Below are 27132 nucleotides of genomic sequence, written 5' to 3' on the forward strand. Positions count from 1 at the left end.
TTTTATCTTTCTTTGTCTGACTGATTCCTCGAGGTCATCATATTGCAAATGGCAAAATTTCCTTCTTTTTATGGCTAAGTAGTATTCCACTGTGGATATATATGTATGCACATCTTCTTTATCCATTCATCTATCACTGGACATTTAGCTTGCTTCAATATCTTGGTTATTGTAAACAATGCTGCAATGAACATAGGAGTGCATATATCTTATCTAATTCATTTTGGTTTTCTTCAGATAAATAACCAGAAGTGGAATTTCTGGATCATATGGTAGTTTTATTTTTAATTTTTCGAGGAATCTCCATACTGTTTTCTATAGTGAGTGTATAAATTTACATTTCTACCAATAGTTCATGAGGGCTCCCTTTTCTCCATATCCTTGCCAACACTTGTTATTTGTACACTTTTTGATAATAGCCTTTCTTACAGGTGTGAGGTGATATCTCACTGTGGTTTTGACTTGCATTTCCCTGATGATGAGTGATGCTGAGTATCTTTTCATATACCCTGTGGCCCATTTGTATGTCTTCTTTGGAAAAAAAGTCTATTCTCTGCACATTTTTTAACTGGGTTGTTTGTTTTTTTGGTGTTGAGTTGTATGAGTCCTTTGTATATTTTGGATACAAACCTGTTGTCAGATGTATTGGTTGAAAATATCTTCTCCCATTCAATAGACTGCCTTTTCATTTTGTTGATAGTTTCATTTGCTGTGAACAGCTTTTTAGTTAGATGTAGTCCCATTTGCTTATTTTTATCTTGCCTAAAGAAACATGTAAATATATATTGCTTAAGATCATTGTCAAAGAGTGTAATGCCTATGTTTTCTTCTAGAAGTTGTATGGTTTAGGGTTAGTGTTTAATCCATTTTGAGTTTACTTTTGTGTATGGTGTGAGAAAGTAGTCAAGTTTGATTCTTTTCCATGTAGTTGTCCAGTTTTCCCAACGGTTATTGGAGAAACTGTCTTTTCTCCATTGTATACTCTTGCCTCTTTTGTTGTAGATTAATTGCCCATATAAGTGTAGGTTCATTTCTGGGCTTTCTATTCTGTTGCACTGATGTATGTTTCTACTTTTGAGCTGGTAGTATACTGTTTTGGTTACTATAGATTTGTTGTATAGTTTGAAATCAAGAAGCATGGTACCTCCAGCTTTGTTCTTTCTCAAGAGTGTTTTGACTATTTGGGGTCTTTTGTGTTTACATATAAATTTTAAAATTATTTGTTCTGTAAAAATGCCATTGATAGTTTGATAGGGATTGCATTGAATCTATAGGTCACCTTGGGGAGTATGGTCATTTTAACAGTATTAATTCTTCCAACCCTAGAATGTGGTATATCTTTCCATGTGTTTGTATCATCTTCAATCTCTTAGTGTCTTATAGTTTTCAGAGTACAAGAGTATTGCCTCCTTATGTAGATTTATTCCTAGGTTTTTTATTCATTTTGATGCAATGGTAAATTGAATTGTTTCCTTGATTTCTTTTTCTGATCTTCAGCTGTTAATGCATAGAAATGTAAGAGATTTCTGTGTATTAATTTTGTATTCTGCAACTTTACTGAATTCATTGATGAGCTCTAGGTTTTTTTTAATGGCATCTTTAAGATTTTCTCTCTATAGTATCATGTCATCTGCAAATAGCAGCAGTTTTACTTCTTCCTTTTTGACTTGGATTCCTTTGATCTTTTAAAAAATCTTGTCTGATTGCCGTGGCTGGGATTTCCAATACTATGTTGAATGATGATGGCAAAAGAGGACATCCTTGTCTTATTCCTATGTTCAGCTTTTCACCATTGAGTATGATGCTAGCTCTGGGCTTGTCATAAATGGCGTTTAGTATGTTGAGACACATTCCCTCCATAACCGCTTTGTGGAGACTTTTTATCATAATGGATGTTGGATTTTGTCAGAAGCTTTTCTACCTCTATTGAGATCATTTTTTTTTTAAGGATCATATGTAGTTTTTAATTCTTCAATTTGCTTGTGTGGTGTATCATACTGACTGATTTGTGGATACTGAAAAATTCTTATATCCATGGGATAAATCCTACTTGATCATGATGTATGTTCCTTTTAATGTATTGTTGCAGTCAGTTTGCTAGTATTTTTATTTTTGCACCTATGGTCATCAGTGACATTGGCTTGTAATTTTCTATTTTGTGTGATATCTTTGTATGGTTTTAGTACTTGGGTGATGCTGGCCTTATAGAATGAGTTTGTAAGTATTCCTTTTTCTGTAATTTTTTGGAATAGTTTGAGAAGCATAGGTGTTAATTCTTCTATAAATGTTTAGTAGAATTAACTTGTGAAGCTATCTGGTCCTGGACTTTTGTTTGTTGGGAATTTTTTTTATTATTTTTTTTACTGATTCAATTTCATTATTGGTAGTTGTCCTATTCATATTTTCTATTTCTTCCTGGTTTAGTCTCAGGAGATTGTACATTTCTAGGTATTTGTCCATTTATTTTAGGTTGTCCATTTTGTTGGTATATAATTGCTTGTAATAATCTTTTACAAGATCGTTTGCATTTCTGTGGGGTTGTTTGTAACTTCTTTTGTTTCTGATTATATTAATTCGGGCCTTCCCTCTCTTTTTCTAAATAAGTCTGGCTAAAAGTTTATTAATTTTGTTTATCTTTTCAAAGATCTAGCTCAGTTTCATTGATCTTTTCTGTTCTTTTAAAATCTCTATTTCACTTATTTCTTCTCTGATCTTTATGATTTCTTTCCTTTTACTAATTTGGCTTTGTTTGTTCTGCTTTTTCTAGTTCCTTTAGGTATAAGATTCAATTTTTATTTGAGATTTTTCTTAATTCATCCATCTGGGGAGTATGGGTCTTTACTTGTCTCCATCCCTTCTACCCATCTATCTCATTGTGGTTCCTTCTTTATATCATTAGTTCTAGATGGTATTTTATGCAAGTCTTCTGGTGTTCCTCATCAATAGTTGATCTGTATATAGTTGTAATTTTGGTATCTCTATGGGAGGAAGTAAGCTCAGAGTTTTCCTATTTCTCAAGCTTGGCCATCCTTCAGGATGCTCCTATTTAACACATTTTGAATTAATTATGGCTTTTCCCACATTTTAGTTTGGGAATTTTTTATTGATCTGTCTTTCAGCTTGCTAATTCTCCCTCAGCCATATGTGGTCATTGATGAGCTCTTCAAATACATTCTTTATTTCCATTATAGTGTTTTTGTTTTCCAGCATTCCCATTCAATTCTTTCTTAGAGCTTTTATTTCTCTTCTTACATTAGCCATCTGTTCTTGCATGCTCTCTACCTTTTTCATTAAAGCCTTTAACACCTTAATCATAGCTATTTTAAATTCTCTGACTGTTAATTCCAGCACTTGGCTCATATGTTCTATGCTGTGTTTGGTTCTGGTGCTTGCTTTGTCTTTTCAGAATGCTTTTTTCTTGTCTTGTAGTATGCCTTGCAATTTTTTGTTGTTGTTGTTGAACAACAAAACATAATGTACTTAGAAATAGGAATAGAAGTATTTAGGCCTTTAATGTAAAATTTTACATTTATTTGGCTGAGTGTTTGGCTGTGTTTGATGTTTGTAGTAGCTAAAATACCAGAGGTTTCAAATTTCTCTAATATTATTTGTTTTCTCTCATGTATTGACTTTGGGCTTCCCTAAAGTGCCTTACTCAGAGAGAATCTACATCTTGTAACTTTTCAGCTATAATCCTCTGTTATTACATTGGAGACTTATTAGTCTGGTGGTGAGGTGTGGAAGAGGGAAAGCATTCCATGATATTATAATTAAGTTTCATTCTTTTAGCAGGCCTGTGTCCCTGGGGCTGTGAACTTCACAAACGTTCCATAGTTTTATTTTCCCAGCTTAAGTGAGACAGGAAGGCTGCTGTGGGTTAAAATGGAGAAATGCCCTTACTCCACATGGGTTATGATAAGTTCTTTTTTTTTTTCTAGATAGTATGATTTTATTGTAGAGAACCCTCTGGGCATATTTCACAGAGATTACTCTTCCTCTACCCTACCAGGAGCCCTAAGGATATTTTTCAGTTTTTCACCCTGAGAGCCTGGTGAGATTCCTGGAGGTAAAACATACAAAAGTGTGGTGACCCACCTCACTATTACTCCTAGGAGTTTCATTCTGTTGCTAGTCCAAACTCAACTTCCAGGAATTTACCAACTCCAAGTTACTATTGAAATATTCCTACCAGTTTATAGCTTTGTATCCTCTGCTCCAAATAAACAGATCTGAGCTCTGGATCCTCCTATTTCTCCTGATTGGGGGTGGTAATTTGCCTTATGACCTCAGTACTGTAAAGGTGCAAGAAAAGTTGTTGATTTATGGCTTGTTCATCTTTCTTGGAAGAATGGGAGTTACAACTCCCAAGCTATTTCTGACCTGAACTGAAAGTTATTGATTGCTCTTTTGATCTGAGGCACAGCTGTTTTTCTGGGAATTCCCTTTGTCCCTCTCCTGCATGTCAGTCTTGAATTTCTGAATCCTTAGTTTATTCTTTCTTGGTAAACTTCTTATTTTAGTGAAGTCTTTCCAGTATCTTTCCAGGAAAGAGTGCATGGGAGTAAAATTTTTAAATCTTGCATTTGAAAATTCTATTCTACCTTCATGTTTGAGTCGTACTTTGGTGGGGTACAGAATTTCAGGTGCCCCTGAATTTTGGATGCTTAGAAAATGCTTAGAATTTTCTCTAAGAATTTAATTGGCCTAACAAATTTTCGTCTAGTTTACCCTACTGCTCTTGATAAGTTTAATGTCATTATTATTTCCAATCCTTTGTTTTTTTAAAAAAAACTCTCACAATTTTCTTTTCCTCGTTTTCTAAAATTTCGCTGCTATATATCCCTTGTTGCGATCTTTTATATTCCTTATACTTCATCCTTAATGTACTCTAATTTTAAGAAATGTTTTGTATGTCTTTGATAGTTTTCTCTTTCCTTTTTTCCCCCTCTTCCATTCCTATTTTTTAAATGTTTATTTTTCTATTTGAGTCTACATTTTTTACTCTTTTATCTTTTTGATCTACTTTCTGAAGTACTTCTTCAACTTTGTATTCAACTCTTCTGTGAATTGTGTATGTGTGTTTACCATGTTTTTAATCTGGTCTTCTGAATATTCTTTTTTCTCTTGCTTTATTATAATTATGGCTTTTATTATTTTATTATAATTATAGGTTTAATTATTTTACATACTTTTTAGTGTTTTATTATTTATGCATTTATTATAGTTTTTAATTGAATATTCCTTATGTTTTCTTCATTACTCTTTTCTGCTCTGGGTTATTTTGCATGTTTTTTGGTGGCTCGTTTTTGTCTCTGTTTTCATGTTGAAGACTCTTCAAACGTCTGGATGCTTGACTCTCTGATTTTATTTAAGAATGAGGCCTAACAAAGAGGTCAGTGGGTCTGTGTGAGTTGAGCTTATCTACTGATGGGCTTCACTATAGGGTGTGAGGGATACAGCTGTATGGATGGAGACCTTTGCATATGTCATAATTGGTAGGTCTTCTCCTTTGTGCTGGTCAGTCTCTCTAGACAGGTAACTTTTTATGTTAACCCACATTAGAGGAAGACTTTCAAGCAAACCTCTTGTTTCATCCATCACATCCATCTCCAGAGGTACCAGGTGCTTCTAATTTCTGAGCCTTTCAATAGCTCCATGGTACAAATTAGCTTGATTTTTGTTGGCCTCAGTCTATACTCACTAATTTGTGTGCACGCACACGCACACATGTGCACACACACACACACACTTTGTCTCTTGAAGGCCCAGAGCTTTCTCCGTTATGATAAATTAGTTATCACTGTTCAATTGCTTACCTGCTTGTGAACTTTTGACATCATTTGTCTGCTTATGTATCCTTTTCTATTCTCTTGTTCTCTTGAGTTTATGCCTCTTTTACTCCTTTACTGTCCTTTTAGTGGGGTCACAAGAGGAAGCAGAGATTAGCAAATGCATTTATTCAGATCAGCTGTATTCGTAGTCTTTCTCACTTTATAACACTATTTGCTTCAGTCTTGTAACTGGTTGTGAAAAGGGCATGTTTTTGTTTTTGTCTTTCCATTCAAGATCATTCTTGCAAAAAGAACTTGAGAGAAGACTGAAGAAAGGATGATATTTATGAATTTTTACATCTCAAATCACTGACAATTCTATTTAATCTTCTAATGAGAAACTTCTACTGTGATGATTAATATGTCTTCACATCATTAGCATCCAAGTTAGCTTGTAAATGGCCTGTGTCCCATTCACTCTGATCATCTTTCTGCATCTTGATCTCTCTTAACTATCCAATGAGAAGGGCTCTTTTTCTTTTTTTCTCTGCAGTTTCAATTCCAACCTCTCAGACCAGCTTTCACCACAACTCTGATGTCACAAAAGCTTTGCCTATCAAGTTTATTTATGGTATAAAGTGGCTTTGTAAATTGTGTTTACTAGTTTAGTAAAGGACATTTACAGAGAAAACCCTGCTTGTGTACTCAGATACAGAACTGTAAAATGATATCTAAACTACCTACTAAAAGTCATATAAACCAGAGAGTGAAATAGCAGATAAAATATTTTATTTAAAACATTAAATATGGGGGGTTATACCTTTCCTTAAACAGTGCTGCCTTAACAACAGCCCCAATAAATTTGAGGCCCTCAAATTTATCAAGCAAACAATCAAGCAATAATTACTTGCTGAGTATGTATGTGCTCAAGACTGAGATGGTACCTAGAGGAATATGAAGAAAATGTAAAATGCAGTTATTCCTGCTCTTCCCAGACAGGCATGGCCTCCTCCTTTGGCTCATAAGCACAGGTTTGTCATTTGATATATGAGACCCCCTTGCTGAGACAAAGTTGCATATGAAAAATGCTAGCAACACAACACAACACAACACATCTCAGGGCTGAATCATCTGATATAGGGCCAGCAAATACTATAGACATTCAGAGCAGGGAACAGGAGCAGGAACCAGAAATAGTTATTGAGTTTTTACCTACAAAGTCTGTGTTTCAGATGGTCTAGGAATGCAAGGAAGGAGAAATTCCTAGCCACTTGGCTGGTCTTGAATGATGTTGTTTGGATTTCTACGGAGGGAACAAAAAGAGATCCCATCCAAGAAGAACGTGGACCACAAAACACAGTGACAAAAGCGATGCCTGTGTGACTTGGAAGGGGAAAAGCAATGGTCTGCCTGGATTGAGTGTTCATGCTACAGAGAATCGGGGAATGAGGTTGGATAGTAGGGTGGAACAAGAATCGACAAACTAAGAGAATCAGTTTTCAAATGAGGGAAAAACAGCACAACGCATCATGAAAGTCCCTCTATTTAAAGCACAATTTTACTGCATTGTTTATGACGTTAAATGGGGAAATATTTACATAGCCCCTTCATAACTGCAACATGTTGGTTGTTGTCTTATGTATTTGTTATTTCCTCCACAAGTATCCCGTGGATCAGGGGAAGGGAAGAGACACTGGGATAGTTTGTGTTCTATTTAAATTACAGGAACAAAGGAGGCACATGGTTTATCCAAAGCCTGGCCACTATGGCAAAGTTTTCCTTGGTGCCCCCACAACCCCCTTCCAAGAACAGAAGAGAGTGCGATGTTCACTTTGCAGAACTTCAGGTAATCTTCATTTCAAAGAATCTCTATCAGGGTCCACTGTGGTAAGATGTGACTTTGGGATTTTACGCTTTCTCTTCTCTCCTGATTTACCCAAGAGGAGAGACCTCTGGGGCATGCTTGCCGGTGGAAAGCAGTGGGTAATTCTTCCAAGAGTGAGGAATGAGACTATTGTGGTCGTTGGGCTGTTTTTAGTAAATAACTTTCCATCAACTTCTCAAGTTCCATCTCTCAATGGAGAAAGATGCTGGAGAAAGAGGTACCAGGCCACGGAGCAGTCAGGGTAGGTTCGAGGGACAGTGCAGGCTGGTCGTTTGAGCAAGTGGAGCTGTGTCCTTAGATTTTGGTTTTGTGACAACGAAGGAGACCTGGTTAGTAGGCTGCTTGGTTTCTTTGTCCCTGCACACTTTACGTTTGACGAGATGCTTAAGCAAATAGAATGAGCGACCGCTAGGAGGTAGCCGAGCTATTCGTCGGTGAGCAGAAATGGCTAACTGTGAGTCCCTGGGCACCGCCGGTCCAGGCGGGCGGCTCTTTTCCAAGGTCGGCTCAGCGATGAGCTTGCGGGTGGAGCAAGAAAGACGTCGAAGAACAAACGGCCTTTACATCTAAAGGGCAGAGGAGGCGACCGCTCCTCCAAGGCATTGCCATGTCCCGAGGTCTGCTCGTTTGGGCACCAGCTGCCTGCACATCTGGATGCAGCAGCGCCTTTCCCCGCAGGGCGGAGGCGAGACGGAGGACCCCTGTGTGCACGCACCTCCCCGTGAGCGCGCGTGCAGGCCCATGAGCGTGTGTCGGAGTGTGTGCACGCGCGCGCGCGCGCACGGGTGGCGCTGGAGCCGCGGCTCGGGACCGGAGAATGGGGGCTGGGGCCCAGGAAGGAATAAATCTCCGCGGGCCTTCTCGTGCCTCACTGCGGGGTTAATAACCAACCAGTTAGAGAGAGCGAAGGGTGACGGCGGCAGGGTGACAGCCCTGGCACGCCGGCCGGCTGCGTGTCGGAGGGTCAGGTTATCAGCCAGTCTCGGTTATACTCAAGAATTTGTGTATATGCATTTGGGCGGGGGAGGGAGGGGCTGTTATTTGTTTTATTGTTTGCCCCTATCTCCGGGAGACAAGGGCGGGAGAGAGGCGCGCGCGCCAGCCGAGCGTCGCGGATCTGAACGGGTCGAAGGAGGCAATTTCGCGGGTGGGGGAGGGAGGGGAGACCTTGATTTCCACCAATCCCCGGGCGTTTGTCTGCGAAGTCCCGGGCGCAGCGGAAGGCTGCGGCGCGCCGCTGAATTAACTGATGAGAACGAGTTCTTTTCTTCTCTGGGAGGGGTGCGGAGTGGGGGTCCTGGCGGACAAGGCGGAGAAGCCCGGGGCGGGCTAGCGGTCCCGGACCGCCGTGGAAATTTCCAAGGACTTGGCGCGGCGCGGGGAGCGCGTCTTGGGGGGGTGGGGGGTGCCTGGCGGCGCAGCAGCGCGGAAGGCGGGGAGAGACGGCGAAGGGCGCAGGAGCATCGTTGAGGAAGGCACGCCGCGGGCCAAATGTCTGAGAGGGAGCCGAACCTTCTCCCGGACCCTTGCCGAGGGCGACGGTGATGCTGCAGAACCCGCGGGAGCGACTCAGCGCCGCTGCTCGCCGCGCTCTAGGAGACCTCGGCGCCCGCCTTCTGCAGGGGAAGCGACCGCGGCTGTAGCTCGTGACTTGCTCCCAGGTCACTTCCCCCAAGAAAGAAATCCTTGAAAAAGTTGCATTGGAAAAAAAATCTTTGCGCTGACCTTTGGGGCCGTGGGCGCCGAGGGAGCGTGCGTGCTAGTGCCAGCAAGAAAGCGAAAGGTGTGTGCATGGGGGGCCGGCGGTGGGGGGACCCTCCGCTGCCCCTGCGCCTAGCGTTGTGCTGAGGCTCCCCTTCTCGCCCGCCGGGACCCCGGGGCTGAGATGAGCCCCTGCGGGCGGGCCCGGCGACACACGTCCCGAGGGGCCATGGCCGTCCTGGCGTGGAAGTTCCCGCGGACCCGGCTGCCTGTGGGAGCCAGTGCCCTCTGCGTCGTGGTCCTCTGTTGGCTCTACATCTTTCCCGTCTACCGGCTGCCTAACGAGAAGGAGATCGTGCAGGGGGTGCTGCAACAGGGCACGGCGTGGAGGAGGAATGAGACGGCGGCCAGAGTCTTCAGGTACTCCTGCCCTCGCGGCTCCACCGCGCTCGTGTCCTTTCCTCCCGGGGCGCCGAGGCCAGGGTCACGGGCGAGGACCGTCTCGCAGAGGCCCTTTCATCCAGCCCTTCTTGTCCCACTCCCTTTCTTTGTCGTTCCCAGCCTGGAGACATTAGTCAAGGGCCCTTCCCCAGCCCTTACCCCAGGAGCTGGGCAGACACCTGCTTGGGCCACGTAAAGTCTGTACGCATTTCTTCCCAAGCCCGAGTTGTATTCAGCGATTTGCCAGTAACCCATGGGAAGAAGAATCCAGGCTAACTTTGTCCCTTGAACTTAATGAGAATGTATCTCTTGAGCTCTGCTGACGTCTGAAGCTATGGAGAACTAGGAGCAGGTGCCGGGCGTCTTCCTAGGGTTTGGTGAATGATTGGTAATATCAATCAGTAATGAGGGAGTCAATGGGCAAGTCTTGGGCAGGGAAAACATGGACACCCAGCCCGGCTCCCGCTGCTTTGTCCGTGCGCTCATAACAAACACAGGGCACTTACTGACTAAAAGCCAGGCACTGGGTGGTTTTTATTGGAGCCTCTGACAACTTTCTAAAAACAGATAGTATATCCCCCTCTCACCAGCCACAAACTGAGTCTTCACAAGGAGGAGTTACTTCTCCAAGGTCATGCACCTCTGAAGGATGGGATCTCGAATTTTTGTCACAGAAGGCTCTGAAACTCCCAGCTCTTTTTCTTGACTTAGACTGTGGATGCCTTCTGGAAGCTGGGAGATGTGGTTTAGGCCAGGACTTGAAATCAGAAAACAAACACAAAAACGAAAACCAGGGTGGAAATCAGAACTCTGGGGATCACTCAGATTCAGAAAGGAGTTTCCCTTCCCTTCTGGAATTTCAGCTGAAGTGTCTAAAAATAAGTTCTTGGCAGCAGGGGTCTGGCTGGTGAGATTGGAGGTGAGGCAGGGCTGCTTCCCCTTCCTCTTTGCCTTCCTGGTCACGTTGAGGGGACACCCTGGTGCTCCTCCCTCTGTCACGTGCCCCTTTCACCTTCAGTCCCTTCAGCTGAAGATGCTGCGGTTGGCTCTTCCTGTGATTGTCCATTGCCTGGGGTGGGGGTGGGGTATGGAGTGCTTTCCTTTGCTCTGCATAGGCTCTTTCCAAGTGGTCTATGGGCAGCTGAGAGCCAGCTTAAACATTTTCCCAACTGTTAGTTACCCATGTTCAGAACATCTATAAATTAAAAACACAAACTTTTCAAACATATGGTTTCCCTTTCTTTCTCAGGCCCGCTGCTGGAAAGAAGGGCGAAGAGATAATAGTCCATCCTTGCAGGCGGAAGGCAGCTGAATGCTCCTTTAAACTGGGAGGGGAGACTTTCCTTCTCTCTTTTTTTAGAATTCTGCTATCAAGTTTAAAAATAACCCCAACTCCCCTTAAAGGTACATAAGGGCTCATTTTCCCTCACCTTCATGGTATTGATGGTTGGACTCAAAAGCACCCATAAGGCAGAGTATCCAGCAATTCTAAAGACAGAGAGCACTTTCATTTCCAGTAATACAAGGAAATGAGTTAAGAACTTCCCATTGGTTTGCAATGGAAGAGCTCCCCACTTTTTTTTTTTTTTTGTATAGAAGGAGGAATAATGAAGCTCTGTTAGAGAAGAGATTTCTTTTGGAGCACAGAATCAAGTGGAAAATGGTTCATATCTGAGAAACCCAGGCTGGTTGTTTCCGAGATACACTTGCCCCTTGCTATCTGTAGTCCGGGGTTAATTCTCAGTGTGCTTGGCTGGCATTTGGTCTCATCTCTGTGCAGAAAATTACTTATGAAAATCCATACACTAGAAAAACTGCCTAAACACATACCCCTCAAAGTGAGTGTGTGTAAGCCTGGGTAAGAGGCTCCCTTGGGCATGGAAAAGAGTTTGGGCTTCGGAGTAGAATCCTGACATTTCAGACTGACCGTGCCATGGCTAGGTAAACAGCAGAGTGTCTTTGGGATGTTACTCTGAGTTTTCATTTCCTTATGTACAGATGGAGATAATAACATCTATCTTGCAGGGTTAGTGTAAAGTTTAAATTAAAAAAACTGATGCCAAGTGTCTGGCGCTTATAACCAGTCAATGGTGTCCTTCTAATTGTTATAAATTGTAAGTTGTATATGTTAAGAATTTGGAATATTCACTTGCCAGATTCACAGAGAAGCATCATTGGCTTCCCCTTGTGCCTCCCCCCCGCCACTTAAGCTAATGCACAAGGATGAGGAAATCAAAAGATAGTCAAAGCATCATGGTTTGTTAAGTCAAGTTTTTTTTTTTTTTTTTACTCTGCACATTTAATTGTTTTTCACATCTAGATCGTTAATATATGGGGTAGTAGTGTACATTTGTTAAATATGAGATGGGTCAGCCAGAAGCCTTTATTGCGTTACGGAGACACAGCCTTGACAAACAGATACCTCTGTTTTCCAGCCCGGAATATCCTGTACACAACTTCAAACACATATACATAAATGTACAATATGCACTTATGTGTGGGGATATGGGCACATTTATTCATAAACCATGGAACGATGTATGTATATGTACAAATATATGTATATTCACATATATATGCACACCTACAAATAATTGCCATCAGTCAGTTGACTAATACTTAACGAGTGACTATAATGCACCAGAGATGAGTGAAGGCCTGGGGAATGGCAGTAAACAGGATGGACTGATTGCTTCCTCTGCGACAGCTCACCTCCTCCTAGGGAATGACTGACAAAAACAAATGAATAAGGAAATGTGATGGTTTAGTATTGTAAGATGCTATGAGGATTAAAAAAAAAAGTGTTTCAGTATGTTTATAAGCATCCACATTTCACATTCCATTTTGCCCTTGGTGCTTCCATTTCCTTTTGTAATTTTATTCTTCTCCAAGCTCAGAACTTAAGTGCTGACTTCTCAGGGGTGGACATTGACAATGGCTCAGTGGAGAATGGCAAGAAAGTAACAGCACTGCAAGAATTTTGCTAAATAGGAAGTTCTCCTATCATCCAGGTAGCGATAGAAAGATAAAGAAAACAATTTACCCTATCTTTGAGACACTTAAGAAAGTTTATAGGCAACTCTTGTTTGGGTAGTCAAATGGTATGATTAGGTAGTCAAATGGTATGAGGAAATGCCAAACCACAGTGGCATTTGTCTTTTCTTATCCATTTTGTTTGTTTCTCAAAAATGAACTTGAGCTCAGAATTTATGTGCAAGGCTTTATTCTTGACACCTGAGATGGTAATGACAACAAAACCAACAAATGATTAGGCTCCTGTCAGGTGCATGGCACTAGGCTAAGAGTTTTAAATGCACTGTCTGATTTAATTCTCCTAACAACGTTGTGTAAATGGGCACATTATTATCTACTTTTACAAAGATGAACATGCCCTTGTCCCTGCCATCAAGTGACTTGATACCATTTCATGGGACAGGCGTATATGCATATAATTAACTAACCAACTGACAATAGGGCCATCAAAGAGAGGCGGCATAGCAGAATGAAAAGCTTAGGGACTGGGGGGTCTGTCAGCACATGGTTTCTAGTTGTATAACCATTGGCAAGTTCAACTCTCAGAGCTTCACTCTCTCCACTTATAAAATGGGGTCTGTCATCATTTCTCACAAGTTTATCGTGAAAATGACATGATAGCATAGGGAAAGCACCTAAAGTAATGCTTGCTTGGTACTTCTCTGTAATATGTGGTCCTTCACAGCAGTTGAAACACAAAGAGCTGAGGAAATTCACAGAACATGTCAGTTGATTCTGGGGAAGGAGGGAAATCAGAAAGGAGGTGATATTTGTACTTAGCCTTGAAGGATGGTAAGATGGAGTAGTGGTGGCGGGGAGGGGGGTGCAGCAGAGGTCTTCCAGGTAGAGAACACAGCAAAGGCCAAAGCAGGGCAGTGGGGAAGTGCCCGCTATTCTTCCCATATGGAAAGTTCTTGAGTGGCCCCAGAAAGCACAGTAGTAAGGCAGATTGGGAGGCAGGGGGGAACCAGGTCGCAAGCTCTGAATGGGCTTAAGGTGTGGCATATAAGAAAGGAACAAACCCCAAGTATCCAAGGGCACTGGCCGTGTGCCAGAATCAGCAGAGACAGCATATTCCTGTTCCTGGCAGACTGGAGGATCAGGGGTAACACCAACGGGCTGTGAAAATCCTGTCTGTTCCCTGGCTGGGGACCGTTAGTTTAAGCAGTCCTGTTCCTCTTTCCTTTCCTAAATTCTGAAAGAAACACTCCTCTAAGCAGTTTGAGCTGTATGTGGCTTCCTTTCCATCCCTGTTTTTAATCTGTGGTTACCAGAAGCTTTGAGTATTTCCACAGCTGCTTTAGTGGCTGAAGAAGGGCCCTGGGGGTGAGGGGATAGGGGGTAGGTGCAGCCATCTGTATAAATGACATGGAAGTTTTATATTTGTTAAAGGGGGAGTGGAATTTGTGGAATTCCCTTTAAAAGTAGTTTAAGAAAAAGAGGGCTTAATAAATCTGGTGCTGATGAAAATAAGCTGCCCTTATGTTTCAGATATACACATGTGAAAAAACCTCATCAGCAATAACCGCAAGAGCAAAAATAAATCATTAACATTGATTGAACACATGTGATGTACCAGGCCAAAGCGCGGTTCTTAGTGCTTGTATTAGATAGCTCTTGTTCCCATAGCTATTTTATAAAGTAGATATTTGTATGTTCTTTGTTTTAGATGAGGAAATGGAGGGTCAGAGAGAATCATTAACAAAATGATGGGGTTGGGACATCCACCCAGAGCCATTAGACTCTGAGCCTTATGCTCATTCCTGACAATCTTGGGTAAATGAGGCATTGCTGATCTCTTAATGATCTGGCCATGATTACTTTTCTACCATCATCTTTCATCAGTGTCCCCTCTTTACATACAGTCATATTGGTAAGGGTTATGGCTCCTGGAATAAGCCAGGCTTATTGGCTTTGTCTGTGCCATCCCCTCTGCCCGGAATGCCTTTCCTTCAAGGCCACAACGCCTACCCTTCACGGGCCAAATTCTTACTCTTTTCTCCATGTTGCATGATAGTGGTTAAGAGCAAAGGTTCTGAAATTAGTTGTCAAATCAAATCGTGCTTCCACCATTTGTTGTGTTCCGGAGCAAGTCAGCCTTCATTGTCCATTTCCTCATCCGTAAGATGTGGCTTCTTGCAGGGTTGTTGTATTAGAGTAGACAATGCATTGCAAATGCTGAGAACTGTTTCTGGCACATGCTGTCAGCCCTCCATATCCATGGGTTCCGCATCCTCGGATCCGACTATGCGCAGATGGAAAGTCGAGATCTGCAGTGGTTTGAATCCTTAGGTGCAGAACCCTTGGATATGGAGGGAAGACTGGAGGTATTGTATATATGGGACTTAAGCATCTGGAGATTTTGGTGCAGGGTGGGAAGGTGAGGAAGTGGGATGGGGTCTTGGAACTGTCCCCTACCCTCTCTGTGGATGCAGAAAGATGAGTATAATTAGTGCTTAATCCGTGTTAGCTCTCCTCAAGACAGCCCCCCTTCCTCCTTCCCTCCTCTCCAGGCTGTGTTAGACTCTCCTTTTAAAAAAAATACCTTGTGGGCGTTCCCATTGTGGCTCAGCGGTTAACAATCTGATTAGCATCCATGAGGATGCAGGTTCACTCCCTGGCCTCACTCAGTGGGTTAAGGATCTGGCATTGCTCTGAGCTATGGTGTAGGTTGCAGATGCAGCTGGGATCCTGCATTGCTGGGGCTGTGGTGTAGGCCAGCAGCTACAGCTCTGATTCGACCCCCTACCCTGGGAAACCCCATGGGCTGTGGGTGCGGCCCTGAAAAGCAAAAATAAATAAATAAATAAATAAATAAATAAAATAAAATAAATAAAAAAATACCTTGTGCAGATTATTGCATTTCTTCCCATTTATCCATTTATCTACTACTGTGTCTACCACTATCACCACAGAAGATGCTAGAACTATAACAATGAATACAGTCCTATCTAGAAATTTATAGGCTAATGAGGGGGGAATTGATAAACAGATAAAAATACAAATATCTGGTGATGACAGGTGCATTTCTCAAGCTGTATGAAAAGTACCAGTTTACTTGTCTACCTTTTCTGCCGACTCATTCATATTGGCATCCCCAGAGCTGAATGTGGTTCCTGGCAGAGTCATTTTTGTTGCATTACTATGTGAATGAACATTTTGGAAAGGTGAGGGACCAGAGAGTCAGTCAGCTAACAAATATTTATTGAGGTCCAACACTCTGCTGAGCTGCGTGGGGATCAAAGGAGTAAATGGCAGCCTGTCTAATCTCAAAGAGTTCTTACTCTCAAGCAAGAGTTTCCTGGTCTCAGCACTACTGACTGACATTCCAGGCTGGATAATTCTTTGCTGTGGAGGGTTGTCCTGTACATTGTAGAATGTTCAGCAACATCCATGGCCTCTGTCCATTAAATGAAACAGTCAGCTCTGTCTCCAGACTTCGTAACTGTCTCCTGGAGGGGTTGAGAATCACTGCTTTAGAGAAACAGAACCAATCCAGTTGACAGGATTTTTTAATTTAACCCCCCCCCCGAAAACATCATTCAATTAAGAGCTAAATTTGGAAACTACATACTGTAAGTGCTTTGCCTACTGGAAGAGGAGCGAATGAGCCGTGCTTGGATAAATGGCCTGGTCTCAGTTAGGGAGGGGTAGGGAGAGGGGATGCATTGGGGGAAATTTATGAGAAGCAGCCGTTTCTGTTGAAAGCTTGTGTGAGAGCTGGAGAGGGTTCTCATTGGTGTCCCTATTAGACCCTGGCAAGAGGAGCCCATGTTTTGTGTCCCGTGTTTGTTTTTTGGCTGGGAGGGGCTCATTCTGCTTCTCCTCTGGTCTTACTGCTTCTCAACTGGGCAAGGCTCAATGTGACCTTTGTAGAGCCTGGGATTCCCGGCCCCAATGACTCAAGCTCACTCCATAGCCCACTCGTCCTCACAGAGGGTTTCTCCACTGCTCTGTGCACTCCTGAGTCCAAGGGTTGGCCAAGGAACAGCTCTTTGCAGGAATGAGAGGCTGTGAAAGGAACTTGTATATGGAACTGGGGGTTTCATGTGTATACCCGAGGAGGGGCTCTCCTTGGGTTGCCACATTCCAGTACCAAATTTCCTGGAGTTTTCGTAGCCTAAATTTGAATCTGTCACTCTAGGTTATTATGCAGGTATATTTGTCCAAGAAAAAGGATAGGAGGAGAGAACATATTTTTTATCTGTTTGTTAATTTGATTATAACTTTTTTGGGGGCAGTGCCCACAGTATTTGGAAGTTCCTGGGCAGATAATTGAACTCCAACCACCACAGTAACCAGAGCCACAGCAGTAGCAATGCTGGATCCTTAACCCACTGAGCCACAGGGGAACTCCTGATTATAACTTTAAAATATTTGTACTTTTGCTCTCTGCCTTGCAAATGGGGGTGTTTTTTTATTTGTTTGTTTTTGTTTTTCATTCTGGGAGCCTATCCCTCTTCATTTTGCAGAGGAGTGTTTCAGAAGCAAGTTGGATCAATTGAATAATTACATATGTTAATATAGAGTATGGCCAGTTTGTCTTTTTAACAAAGTTCTATTAAGAAGCCAGAGCTGTCGCATCGAATTAAGAACATGCAGATTGTAACCTGCTGAATCAGGAGACGCAAGCTCCTCCCTTGGGGGTGGCAGGTAGCCCCCTAGCATCCAGCCCTCACTGTGCCGGAGGTGAAACCTACTACTTTGATTGAGAACACAGTTTCAATCCACCCACGCAAAGGAAGTAGAGTCACAAAATTTATTACTTACAGTTCCCAGAAGCGTGGGGGCCCATTGAGCTAGGAGAGGGGCAAACCTCCTTTCCAGGCCAGAAGCTGGGGCAGGAGACAGCAGAGAGCAGGGGGGGCAAGCACCTATCACTTACAAGGTGGTGCAGGCTGAGGTCCCAAACTCGGTAACTTTTTAACTCTTAAATGCTTATTTAAAAAGGTGCCCTGGGGGGAAAAGCGAAGAGGGAGCTTATGGCGGGGCTCCTAAACTCAAGTCCTTGACAAAGTGTGCAGACTCTGAGCAAGACCGTACTGTACTCAGTGAAACATACTGTTTTTCTCTCAAAGGTTGTTTTTCTCATCACCGTTGTGAATCATCTTGGAAGTGATGCTGACTGCATCATTAGCACAGCCCCTTAGGATGAAGTTGATAGATTTCTCTTTTGTCTAGGTTTTTATTTTTTCTATTATATTTGATTTGCATTGTTCTGTCAGTTTCTGCTGTACAGCAAAGTGACCCAGTCATATATATACACGTATACATACACATTCTTTTTCACACATTATCCTCCATCATGGTCCATCACCAATGGTTAGATACAGTTCCTTGTGCTATTCAGCAGGATCTCACTGATTATCCACTCCAAACGCAATCGTTTACATCTAAAACCCCAAACTCCCAGTCCATCCCATTCCCTCCCTCTCCCCTTTGGCAACCACAAGTCTGTTCTACAAGTCCATGAGTTTCTTTCTTTTCTGTAGATAGGTTAATTTGTGCCATATATGAGATTCCAGATATGTGGTATCATATGATATTTATCTATCACGTTCTGACTTACTTCACTTAGTGTAAGAGTCTCTAGTTCCATCCTTGTTGCCTCAAATGGCATTATGTTGGATTTTTTATGGCTGAGTAGTATTCCATTGTGTATATATACCATATCTTCTTAATCCATTCATCTGTTGATGGACATTTAGGTTGTTTCCATGTCTTGGGTATTGTGAATAGTGCACTGAACATAGGGGTGCATATATCTTTTTCAATGGAAGTTTTGTCCAGATATATGCCCCAGAGTGGGATGGCTGGGTCATATGGTAGTTCTATATTTAGTATTCTGAGATACCTCCATACTGTTTTCCATAGTGGTTGTGATAGATTTCTGGTAAAATACTTGTTAGTGTTTCTTTCCATTTTGGCTCTATTGGGATCTGTGTGACCTTGGGCAAGCTGCATCACCTCTCTTTTCCTTTGTTTTGTCATCTGAAAAATGGTGTAATATGCTAACCCACTTCCTAGGTGTATGAAGGTAATGGAGGGAGATAATTAGCATACAGTCCTTAGACATCCTCACTCAGCTCTGTGAGATGACAGGATGCTTGCTCCTACCTAAGAAGAGTCTGGACTTCAGGGCCCCAGTGAATCAGGTTGTGATCCTGGTTCTGTCATTTATTAACTTTGTGACCTTGAAAATTTTACCTGGCTTTTCTGAGCCTTAGCTGTGGGTGGCAGTTCTTACTTTGAGAGGATTAGGTGCCAAATGATTGCTAATTATTAAGCCATAATGATGAGGCTGTTTCCTGGGACACATCCTTTGCCTGCTACTTGCACTTTTAGTAATGGAATGTATGACAGTGAAATATGACCTTATGACACAACTTCTTCTTCCATTGTGTTCTACACAGGCTGCTATGAAATGGCCAGCAGAATTTTAAGGCAGGGGGCAGACCCCAGCCATAAATCACCCTTTCATTCATTGATTCATTCATTCTTTCATTCACATTTAATCAATGCCTATTGTGTGCCAGTTAGGTGCTGGGATACAGTGATGAAAGTTAGACATGGTTCATGATTTTATAGAATTTACAGTCTAATCTAGCATCCTGAGTTAAGTCAGTAAGAAATCAAGTAGTGTGTTCCAAGGGTGAGAGTTTGTCTGTTTTAGGTAATTATGTTGAATTTGGAGCAATTGATTTCCCCCCTTTCTGCTGGACTATCTTCTAGCTATGGCATTGCACAGGAGGGAGGCAGCCAAGACTGTAAGAGCTGTGTCACTCCTTTAATTAGGTGCCAGGAGGAAGCTGAAATGAATTCAGAGCTGCGGTTCTCCATTATTCAGGGCTTAAGTAACAGAGTAGTATACCACCAGAGATTTATTTCCAAGGGAGTGTAATGAGGAAGGGCTTTTTTTTTTTTTTTTTGAACAAAGTGCTTGTTTCAATTATTGATAAAACAAATACATACATGATTTTTTGTCTCATGCTTATTTAAAAATTTTATAGTGTTTTTTATTTGTCTGATTGGAAGTAATAGATTCCAGCTATAGGGACATTTAAAATGTAGGAAAAAAGGGAAAAAAAATCACTCCTAATTCTGTGCCTCAGAAGTACTCCTTGTTAACACTGTTTCTTTTGTGGATATTTGTTTGCATATATATGTCTTACTAAATTGTGTGTATTTTTGTGTATTTAGTTTTATGTCCTCTTTTAATCATTCAGTGTTATATCTTTAACAGTTTCTTACGTAGTTAATTTTTAACTTTCAAGCTTGGGATAAACTAGCTTTATGATTTTCATTTTAGAAAAACAGTTATTTACCATGGGTTTTTTTTAAAAAAAATGTTACCACGTGGAACAAATTACTTTCTTCTAAAGGATGGTTAGAAAGGATATTAAAATTTGCATGTTAGATTTGTGTCTTTAAAATTTTTTTCGTATGTATGTGGGAAGTACTGAACAGAGGGAATCAAAAAGTCTCTTTAAAGAGTTCTTCTTTCCCAAAGTAGGCATTTAATGGTAAGAGCAGTACTGCTTTCATTTGTAAAAGTAACTGACATCTGTTCACCCAAAGAGAAACATTGCTAATATTTTGGTATATATTCTTCCAGACCATTCAGTGCCTCTGTGTGTACCTATATAATGAATTTGATAGTACGTTGTGAATGTTTTTGTGGTAATAATATATGTAGATCTACATCCTCCCTTTTAAATGGCTGTGAGATTTTCCTTTGTTAGAGTAGTTAATAATTTATTTAAATAATCCACTGTTACTGGATATTCATGTTTCAATGTCTCACCTTTATAAATAGTGCTTTTATTAACATCCTTGTGTATACATGGATGTATATTTACATCTGTTTGTTTTTCTTAGAATACATTTTCTAAAAGTAGTTTCTTTTTTATATATAAACTCGTTCAATTTTGATGACAATTCTTAAAGAGACTATTATTGGCCCTATTACATTTATTTATTTATTTATTTTTATTTGTAAGATTTTTATTTTTTCTATTATAGCTGATTCACAATGTTCTATCAATTTATGCTGTACAGAAATACATATTCTGTACAGTCGTACATATGTATATTTTTTTCTCACATTATTCTACATCATAGTTCCCTGTGCTATAGAGCAGGATCTCATTGCTTATCCACTCCAAATGCAATAGTTTGTATCTACTAACCCCAAACACCCAGTCCATCCCTCTCCCTCCCCTTCCCCCTTGGCAAACACAAATCTGTTCTCCAAGTCCATGAGTTTTGTTTCTTTTCTGTAGATAGGTTAATTTGTGCCATATATGAGATTTCAGATATAAGTGATATCATATGATGTTTGTCTATCACTTTCTGATTCACTTCACTTAGTGTGAGAGTCTCTAGTTCCATCCATTTGGCTGCAAATGGCATTATTTTGTTCTTTTTTATGGTTGAGTAGTATTCCATTGTGTATATATACCACATCTTCTTAATCCATTCATCTGTTGATGGACATTTAGGTTGTTTTCATGTCTTGGGTATTGTGAATAGTGCTGCAATGAACATAAAGGCGTACGTATCTTTTTCAGTGAAAGTTTAGTCCACAGATACATGCCTAGGAGTGGGATTGCTGGGTCCTATGTAGTTCTATATGTAGTTTTCTGAGTGAATAGACATTTCTCCAAAGAAGATATACAGATGTCCAACAGGCACATGAAACAATAGTCAACGTCACTAATTATTAGAGAAAAATGAAAATCAAAACTACGAGGTACTACCTCACACTGGTCAGAATGGCCATCATTAACAAGTCAACAAATGCCAAATGCTGGAGAGGGTGTGGACAAAAGGGTTACCCTCCCTCACTGTTGTTGAAAATATGAATTTATAAAGTAGTTTCTTGACAGTTTTTTTTCCCCTACCATCAGTTCTTATAACTTTTTTTTTTTTGGGGGGGGGTTGTTCATAGAAAAGTCTTGATTTTTGACTAAGGGTAGATTTGAGGTTTCCTCCTTTCCAGCGTGGATAGCGATTGCATAAATAGCCAGACATACAATGGTTATTAGCATCAAATGATGAAATTACCATTAGGAAATTTTCAGGAAGTCAAAGCAACTATGTAAGATTCCCATAAAACTGGATATAAACAGTGGCAGTCGGCTGTTCACTGAGCATTGTGGAGACCTAGATATGAGGAATTTATTTAGTGCCGTGGAACTTTCCTGTCACTGTTATCCTTCTCATTACTATGGTCTTTCACCTACATTTAAAAAGCAGAGCCTTATTTTGTAAATAGTTTCATTTGTACTATTTTTTGATTATCCATATAAGTGATGTCATATGATAGTTGTCTTTCTCTGACTGACTGGCTTCACTTAGTGTGATAATCTCTGGGCCCATCCGTGTTGCTGCAGATGGCATTATTTCATTCATTTTTGTGGATGAGAAATATTCTATTGTGTGTATGTATCACATCTTCTTTATCCATTCCTTTGTTAATGGGTATTTTGGTTGCTTCAGTGTCCTGGCTATTGTGAATAGCACTGCAGTGAACATTAGGGGGCATGTATCTTTTTGAATTAGAGTTTTTACTTTTTCCAGCAAACAGACTCACAGACATAGAAAACAAACTTATGGTTACCAAAGGGAAAAGGGGGAAGAGAGGTAAATTAGGAGTTTGGGATTAACACACACACTAATATAGAAGTATATATCATAATGATTATTATTTATATATATATATTAAACAACAAAGACTTACTGTATAGCATGTGAAACCATATTCAGTATCTTGTAATAGCCTGTAATGGAAAAGAATCTGAAAAAGTATGTATATAAAAACTTTGTTGAACATCTGAAACTAACACAGTATTATAAATCAGCTATACTTCAATTTTTTGAAAAAGGCAGTACCTTTATGGGACTATTTGCCAGGACTTGAGAAATTAAATAAAAATGTAATTTAAAAGGGAAAATAAGGAGTTTCCGTTGTGGCTCAGTGGATAACGAATCTGACTAGGAACCATGAGGTTGCGGGTTCGATTCCTGGCCTTGTTCAGTGGGTTAAGGATCCAGTGTTGCTGTGAGCTATGGTGTAGGTCACAGACGTGGCTCGGATCCCACATTGCTGTGGCTGTGGTGTAGGCCGGCAGCTACAGCTCTGATTAGACCCCTAGCCTGGGAACCTCCATATACCGCGGGAACAGCCCAAGAAATGGCAAAAAGAAAAAAAAAAAAAAAAAGGAAAATGAGATTTTTGCTTCACTATAAGGTAGAGATTTCAAGGAAAAATACAACTGTGTTAAATAAACCAACTGTATTTTCTGACTGTTAAGAGTTTTTTCCCGGTTTACTGAAATTAAAACTCGAACTTGAATCTGGAGCAAATCATAACCACCTGAGTGGAGGGTGAAAGTGCAGTAAAAAGGCACAAACATCTCATGATGATATTTTGTTGGGTCAGGTTTTTGGAGGTTGATTGTGTTATTGGCCTATGTCACCTCTATCCGTGTCCTTGTCGCCTTGCACCTGTTTGAAGCAGCTTATACACACTGTTGCTTTGGTGCTTTAGGGTCAAAGATTGAGTCTGTTTTAGATCCCTCAACACGGTCTTATTAGTAAGTGTCTAATAAGTGTTAGTTGTCTGAACAAAGACATTAGACTGTCTGAAAGTCCTGTCCGCAGCTGTCTGAATGCCTTTTAGGGATAGTTTCTTTTGTTGCCTAATATTAAGACTGTGCCATAAATACTCACTCCCAACTCATTCATTTCCACCTACATTCCTTTGTTCAGCAAATATCTCTTTGGTGCCTTCTATGTGCCAGGCAGTGTGGCTAGGCTCTGAGAATAAAGCAGGCAGCCAGGAGAATATGGGCTTTCCAGCAGAGAACATAGAAGCACACAAGACATAGTATTTATAGGAGCAGCCTCTCAACTCCTTTTTATGGAGGAAAACCAAGCACAAGTTGACCTTCACTCTCAGAACTGAGCTGTGTATGTCTGGATTTGGCAGAGTCCAGAGAGGGCCCATGTCCCTCCTCCAGTCCATGTTAGTTTTGGCCTGCATAGGGAGCTCAGAGGCCTCCACGCAGTTCAGTGGTATCTTATGCAGCACATATGATGGCAGAAAGGTAAAACCCTTTAAAGCATTGCTAAAAGGTACACGAGTCCATGGGGGAAACCACAAACTCACTTACTAATGGAATAGAAGAGATAGAGAGGCCAGCCGGCTTGGACAGGCATCACTCTGTGAGTGGCTGATCTGCACCCCACCAGCCCTGCACCATTGCAAGAGGAAGCTCAATAGGAAGGGGAGAGGAGGGTCCGGAAATAGTACGCTCCACCAGCGGTGGGGAGTTGAAACGTGAGGTTAAAACGTTTTCTTTTTTCCCGGAACCTGCTGCCACTTTGCCTTGTTAAATCTATTTCCTGACCTCCCCCCACTTCCCTGACTGCAGTGCCTCTCTGACCCTCTTGGGCCGATTCCATCAATGTGCCCCTACCTTGATTATTGGGATAGTTTTATTTTGGTATTTAGCTCAGTTTTGTTGATTTTAAAGCACAGCAAAAGCTCTTGTGTCTACCTCCTCGGCTGCCTTTGACGAGCCCCCGCCCCCGTGAACCTCCAGCCCCTGGGGTAGACCTCCGAAGGGCGCCCTCTGATGCACAGCCCTGATCCATCCTGTCCTGGGGGCTGCTCCTTCCCCGCTGGTCAGGGAGGACTCTCCACGGCTTTACCTGGGTGACCCCTGCTCCTCAGGTGAACCCTGATAGGCTGCCCACGTCTTTTCCCGCGATTTGTCTTGATTCCTCCGCCTGCTGGGCATCCTTGCCACACTAAAGGGATTTTCACCACCCATCAGCCTCAGCCTCAGCATCTCTTGCCATGTCTGTTTTCTCCTTTTCAGACAGCACAGAACAGGGCACAGCAAAGCATGGGAGAGTGAAATGACGGTTTCTCTTTAAGGCAGATTCTCAGGGTCTTTATAAGGGGGTCCTTTGGGCACTTTCTCCACCCCCTCTTCTCCCCTAGTTGGCAGAGAAGGAGGACATAGTCTCTCCTCTCCCCAGAGCAGAGGGGCAATAGCATAACATCAAATACAGGGCACCCCGAGGCTGCTCATTCCTCCCAGGCCTTCCCAGCGCAGATCAACTGCGTGGTAGCAGGACTGCACCTCTGATGGGAACCACTGCATACAAGACTTGTAGGGAGGTGGCCAGCTCCACATTTCAGCAGCTTTCTGAACTTAAAATGTGGGGTACTGAGCACATGTTTGTCTAAGTTCAGGGCTATGACCATAACTCCCAGATAGATGAAAACCCCTCATATTTTGTTATACTTATTCCCTGGATACGTTTGTCCATCCTTCTAAAACTCAGGCAGTGTGCACCGTTTCTTAAAGGATCCCCATGGGCCCCAGGAAGAGTGACATATCCAACTGAATCAGCTCACTTTCATCTTAAGCGGGTGATCAAGGCTGCTCATTCCAAAAAGGCGTCTGTGCCCCCCCCCACCCCATTTTGGGGGTTTACCATGATCGTCTTCAACTGTTGCCTCATCATTTAGGGTCACTTTCTACTACCAGTTCGTCCTCATTTCCTTTTCTTCCCATTTAGGAAGCTTGGGAGGCAGAATAACAAGCATGCTGCCTTAAGCCGACCCTAGGGAAGTCTGTCCCCATGGCCAGGTCCCTCCAGTGTTTTTCTTTTTTTTCTTTTCACAACCTCACCTATGGCAAATGGAAGTTCCCAGGCTAGGGTTTGAATCTGAGCTGCAGCTGCAGGCCAATGCCGCAGCCATGGCAATGCCAGATAACAGCAGCATCTGTGACTTACACCGCAACCCACTGAGCGAGGCCAGAAATTGAACCCCCATCCTCTCTGAGCTCAGTTGGGTTCTTAGCTCGCTGAGCCACAGTGGGGACTCCCAAGTGCCTTGGGTCTTGATTCTCCTGTGTGCCCCCTCTTCTTCAGGGAATGGAAGAATTCCCCTTTCTCAGCAGCTTTCGCTGGTTCCCCGTTTTCTCTTTTTTTGGACCATGGTTGGGGGATGGTAGTGGTGGAGGGGACTTAATTGTTAATGAGTTCCCTCAAGCCCTCCTGAGGGACCGACCACATATCCACTGTCGCTGTCAACTGAGAATGTGGAGGTACTTATTAGCAGCTGTGTCTCCAGTTTTGAACTTCACCCATAATTCCAGCATAAAATGCCACTGAAAATCCTGTTACAAAAGGAAAGAACTTGTAGAAAAGCTGGAAGATTGGTCCTGATGTATCAGATGTCAAGATTTTTAACTTCGAAGCCGTTCAAAAGGTTCTCTTTGGACTTTCAAAACAGAGATATAACATAGAAAATCAGATTTATATTTAACTAGCATTTATCGAGCACCAGCTCCGTGCAAGCCCTGGCTAGATGGTCTCATGCACAATATATCCATCTAACCCTAGATTTTAAAATCAGCTCATTTTCAAGCACTAATGATGATATTTTTAGTAGCATGGTTGTTATTTATTTTGTGTCTGCCATATGCCAGGCCCCGTTTTAAGTACTTTACGCAGTGTTATCATTTAACATTCACAACTGCTCCATGAGGGAGATATTATTATCCTTATTTTACAAAGAAACAGGCTGTGAGTAATTATTTGCCTAAGGCCGTTTAGCTTGTAGGTGGTGCCGAGAGCTAGCATTTAATGAACGCTTACTATGTATCAGAACCTCTTGGAACTACTTTATGTATGTTGCCATCATCATAGGAGCTTTGGAAGATAGTCCTTCCCTCTCCCCACTCCAAAGGACACAAATTAATTATTTCATAGTTCGGTGGACTAGAAGTCTAACGTGGGCCTCATCTCAGTGGGCTGAAATCAGTGTCAGCGGACTGCCTTCCTTTCTGGAGGCTGTGGAGAAGGATCCATTTCTTTCCTCATCCGGGTACTGGCAGCATCTGCTCTCTTATGGTTGAAGCATGGAGGTCGCCATGTCTTTGCTGGCTGCCAACTGAAGGCCGCCTCTGTTTCTAGAGTCCTCCCCTCCCACTTTCCTTGGCTCGTGTTTCCCTTCTTCCTCCTTCCCAAGGGCAGGCACCTCTTGCACCTTTTTAAAGCCTTTTAAACATTTTTAGAGCAGTTTTAGGTTCGCAGCAAAGATGAGAGGAAGTTAGAGATTTCCTATATGACCTCCGCCCCCACTTATGAATAGTCACCCTCATCATCAGCATCCCCCACTAGAGGGGTCCACTTGTTGCAACTGATAAACCTACATTGACATAATCACCCAAAGTCCACAGTTTTCCGTAGGGTTCACTCTTGGTGTTGTACATG

At 42.0% G+C, this 27132-nt stretch overlaps 1 protein-coding gene across 3 annotated transcripts in view; it reads left to right on the top strand.

Annotated features, from left to right (window-relative positions):
• The window catches only part of ST8SIA1 (ST8 alpha-N-acetyl-neuraminide alpha-2,8-sialyltransferase 1), a 152915-nt gene continuing 134643 nt past the window's right edge, over window positions 8861-27132 (top strand). Inside the window, exon 1 of one of the 3 annotated variants that reach the window (XM_021092233.1) lies at window positions 8861-9777. In XM_021092233.1, the coding sequence (XP_020947892.1) occupies window positions 9542-9777 (236 nt within the window). In that variant the 5' untranslated portion in view covers window positions 8861-9541. The remainder of the gene's footprint in view (window positions 9778-27132) is intronic. The other 2 variants (XM_021092234.1, XM_021092235.1) reach the window with 2 other exon arrangements.

Source organism: Sus scrofa, chromosome 5, assembly GCF_000003025.6.
Source record: "Sus scrofa isolate TJ Tabasco breed Duroc chromosome 5, Sscrofa11.1, whole genome shotgun sequence".
Classification (NCBI taxonomy): domain Eukaryota; kingdom Metazoa; phylum Chordata; class Mammalia; order Artiodactyla; family Suidae; genus Sus; species Sus scrofa.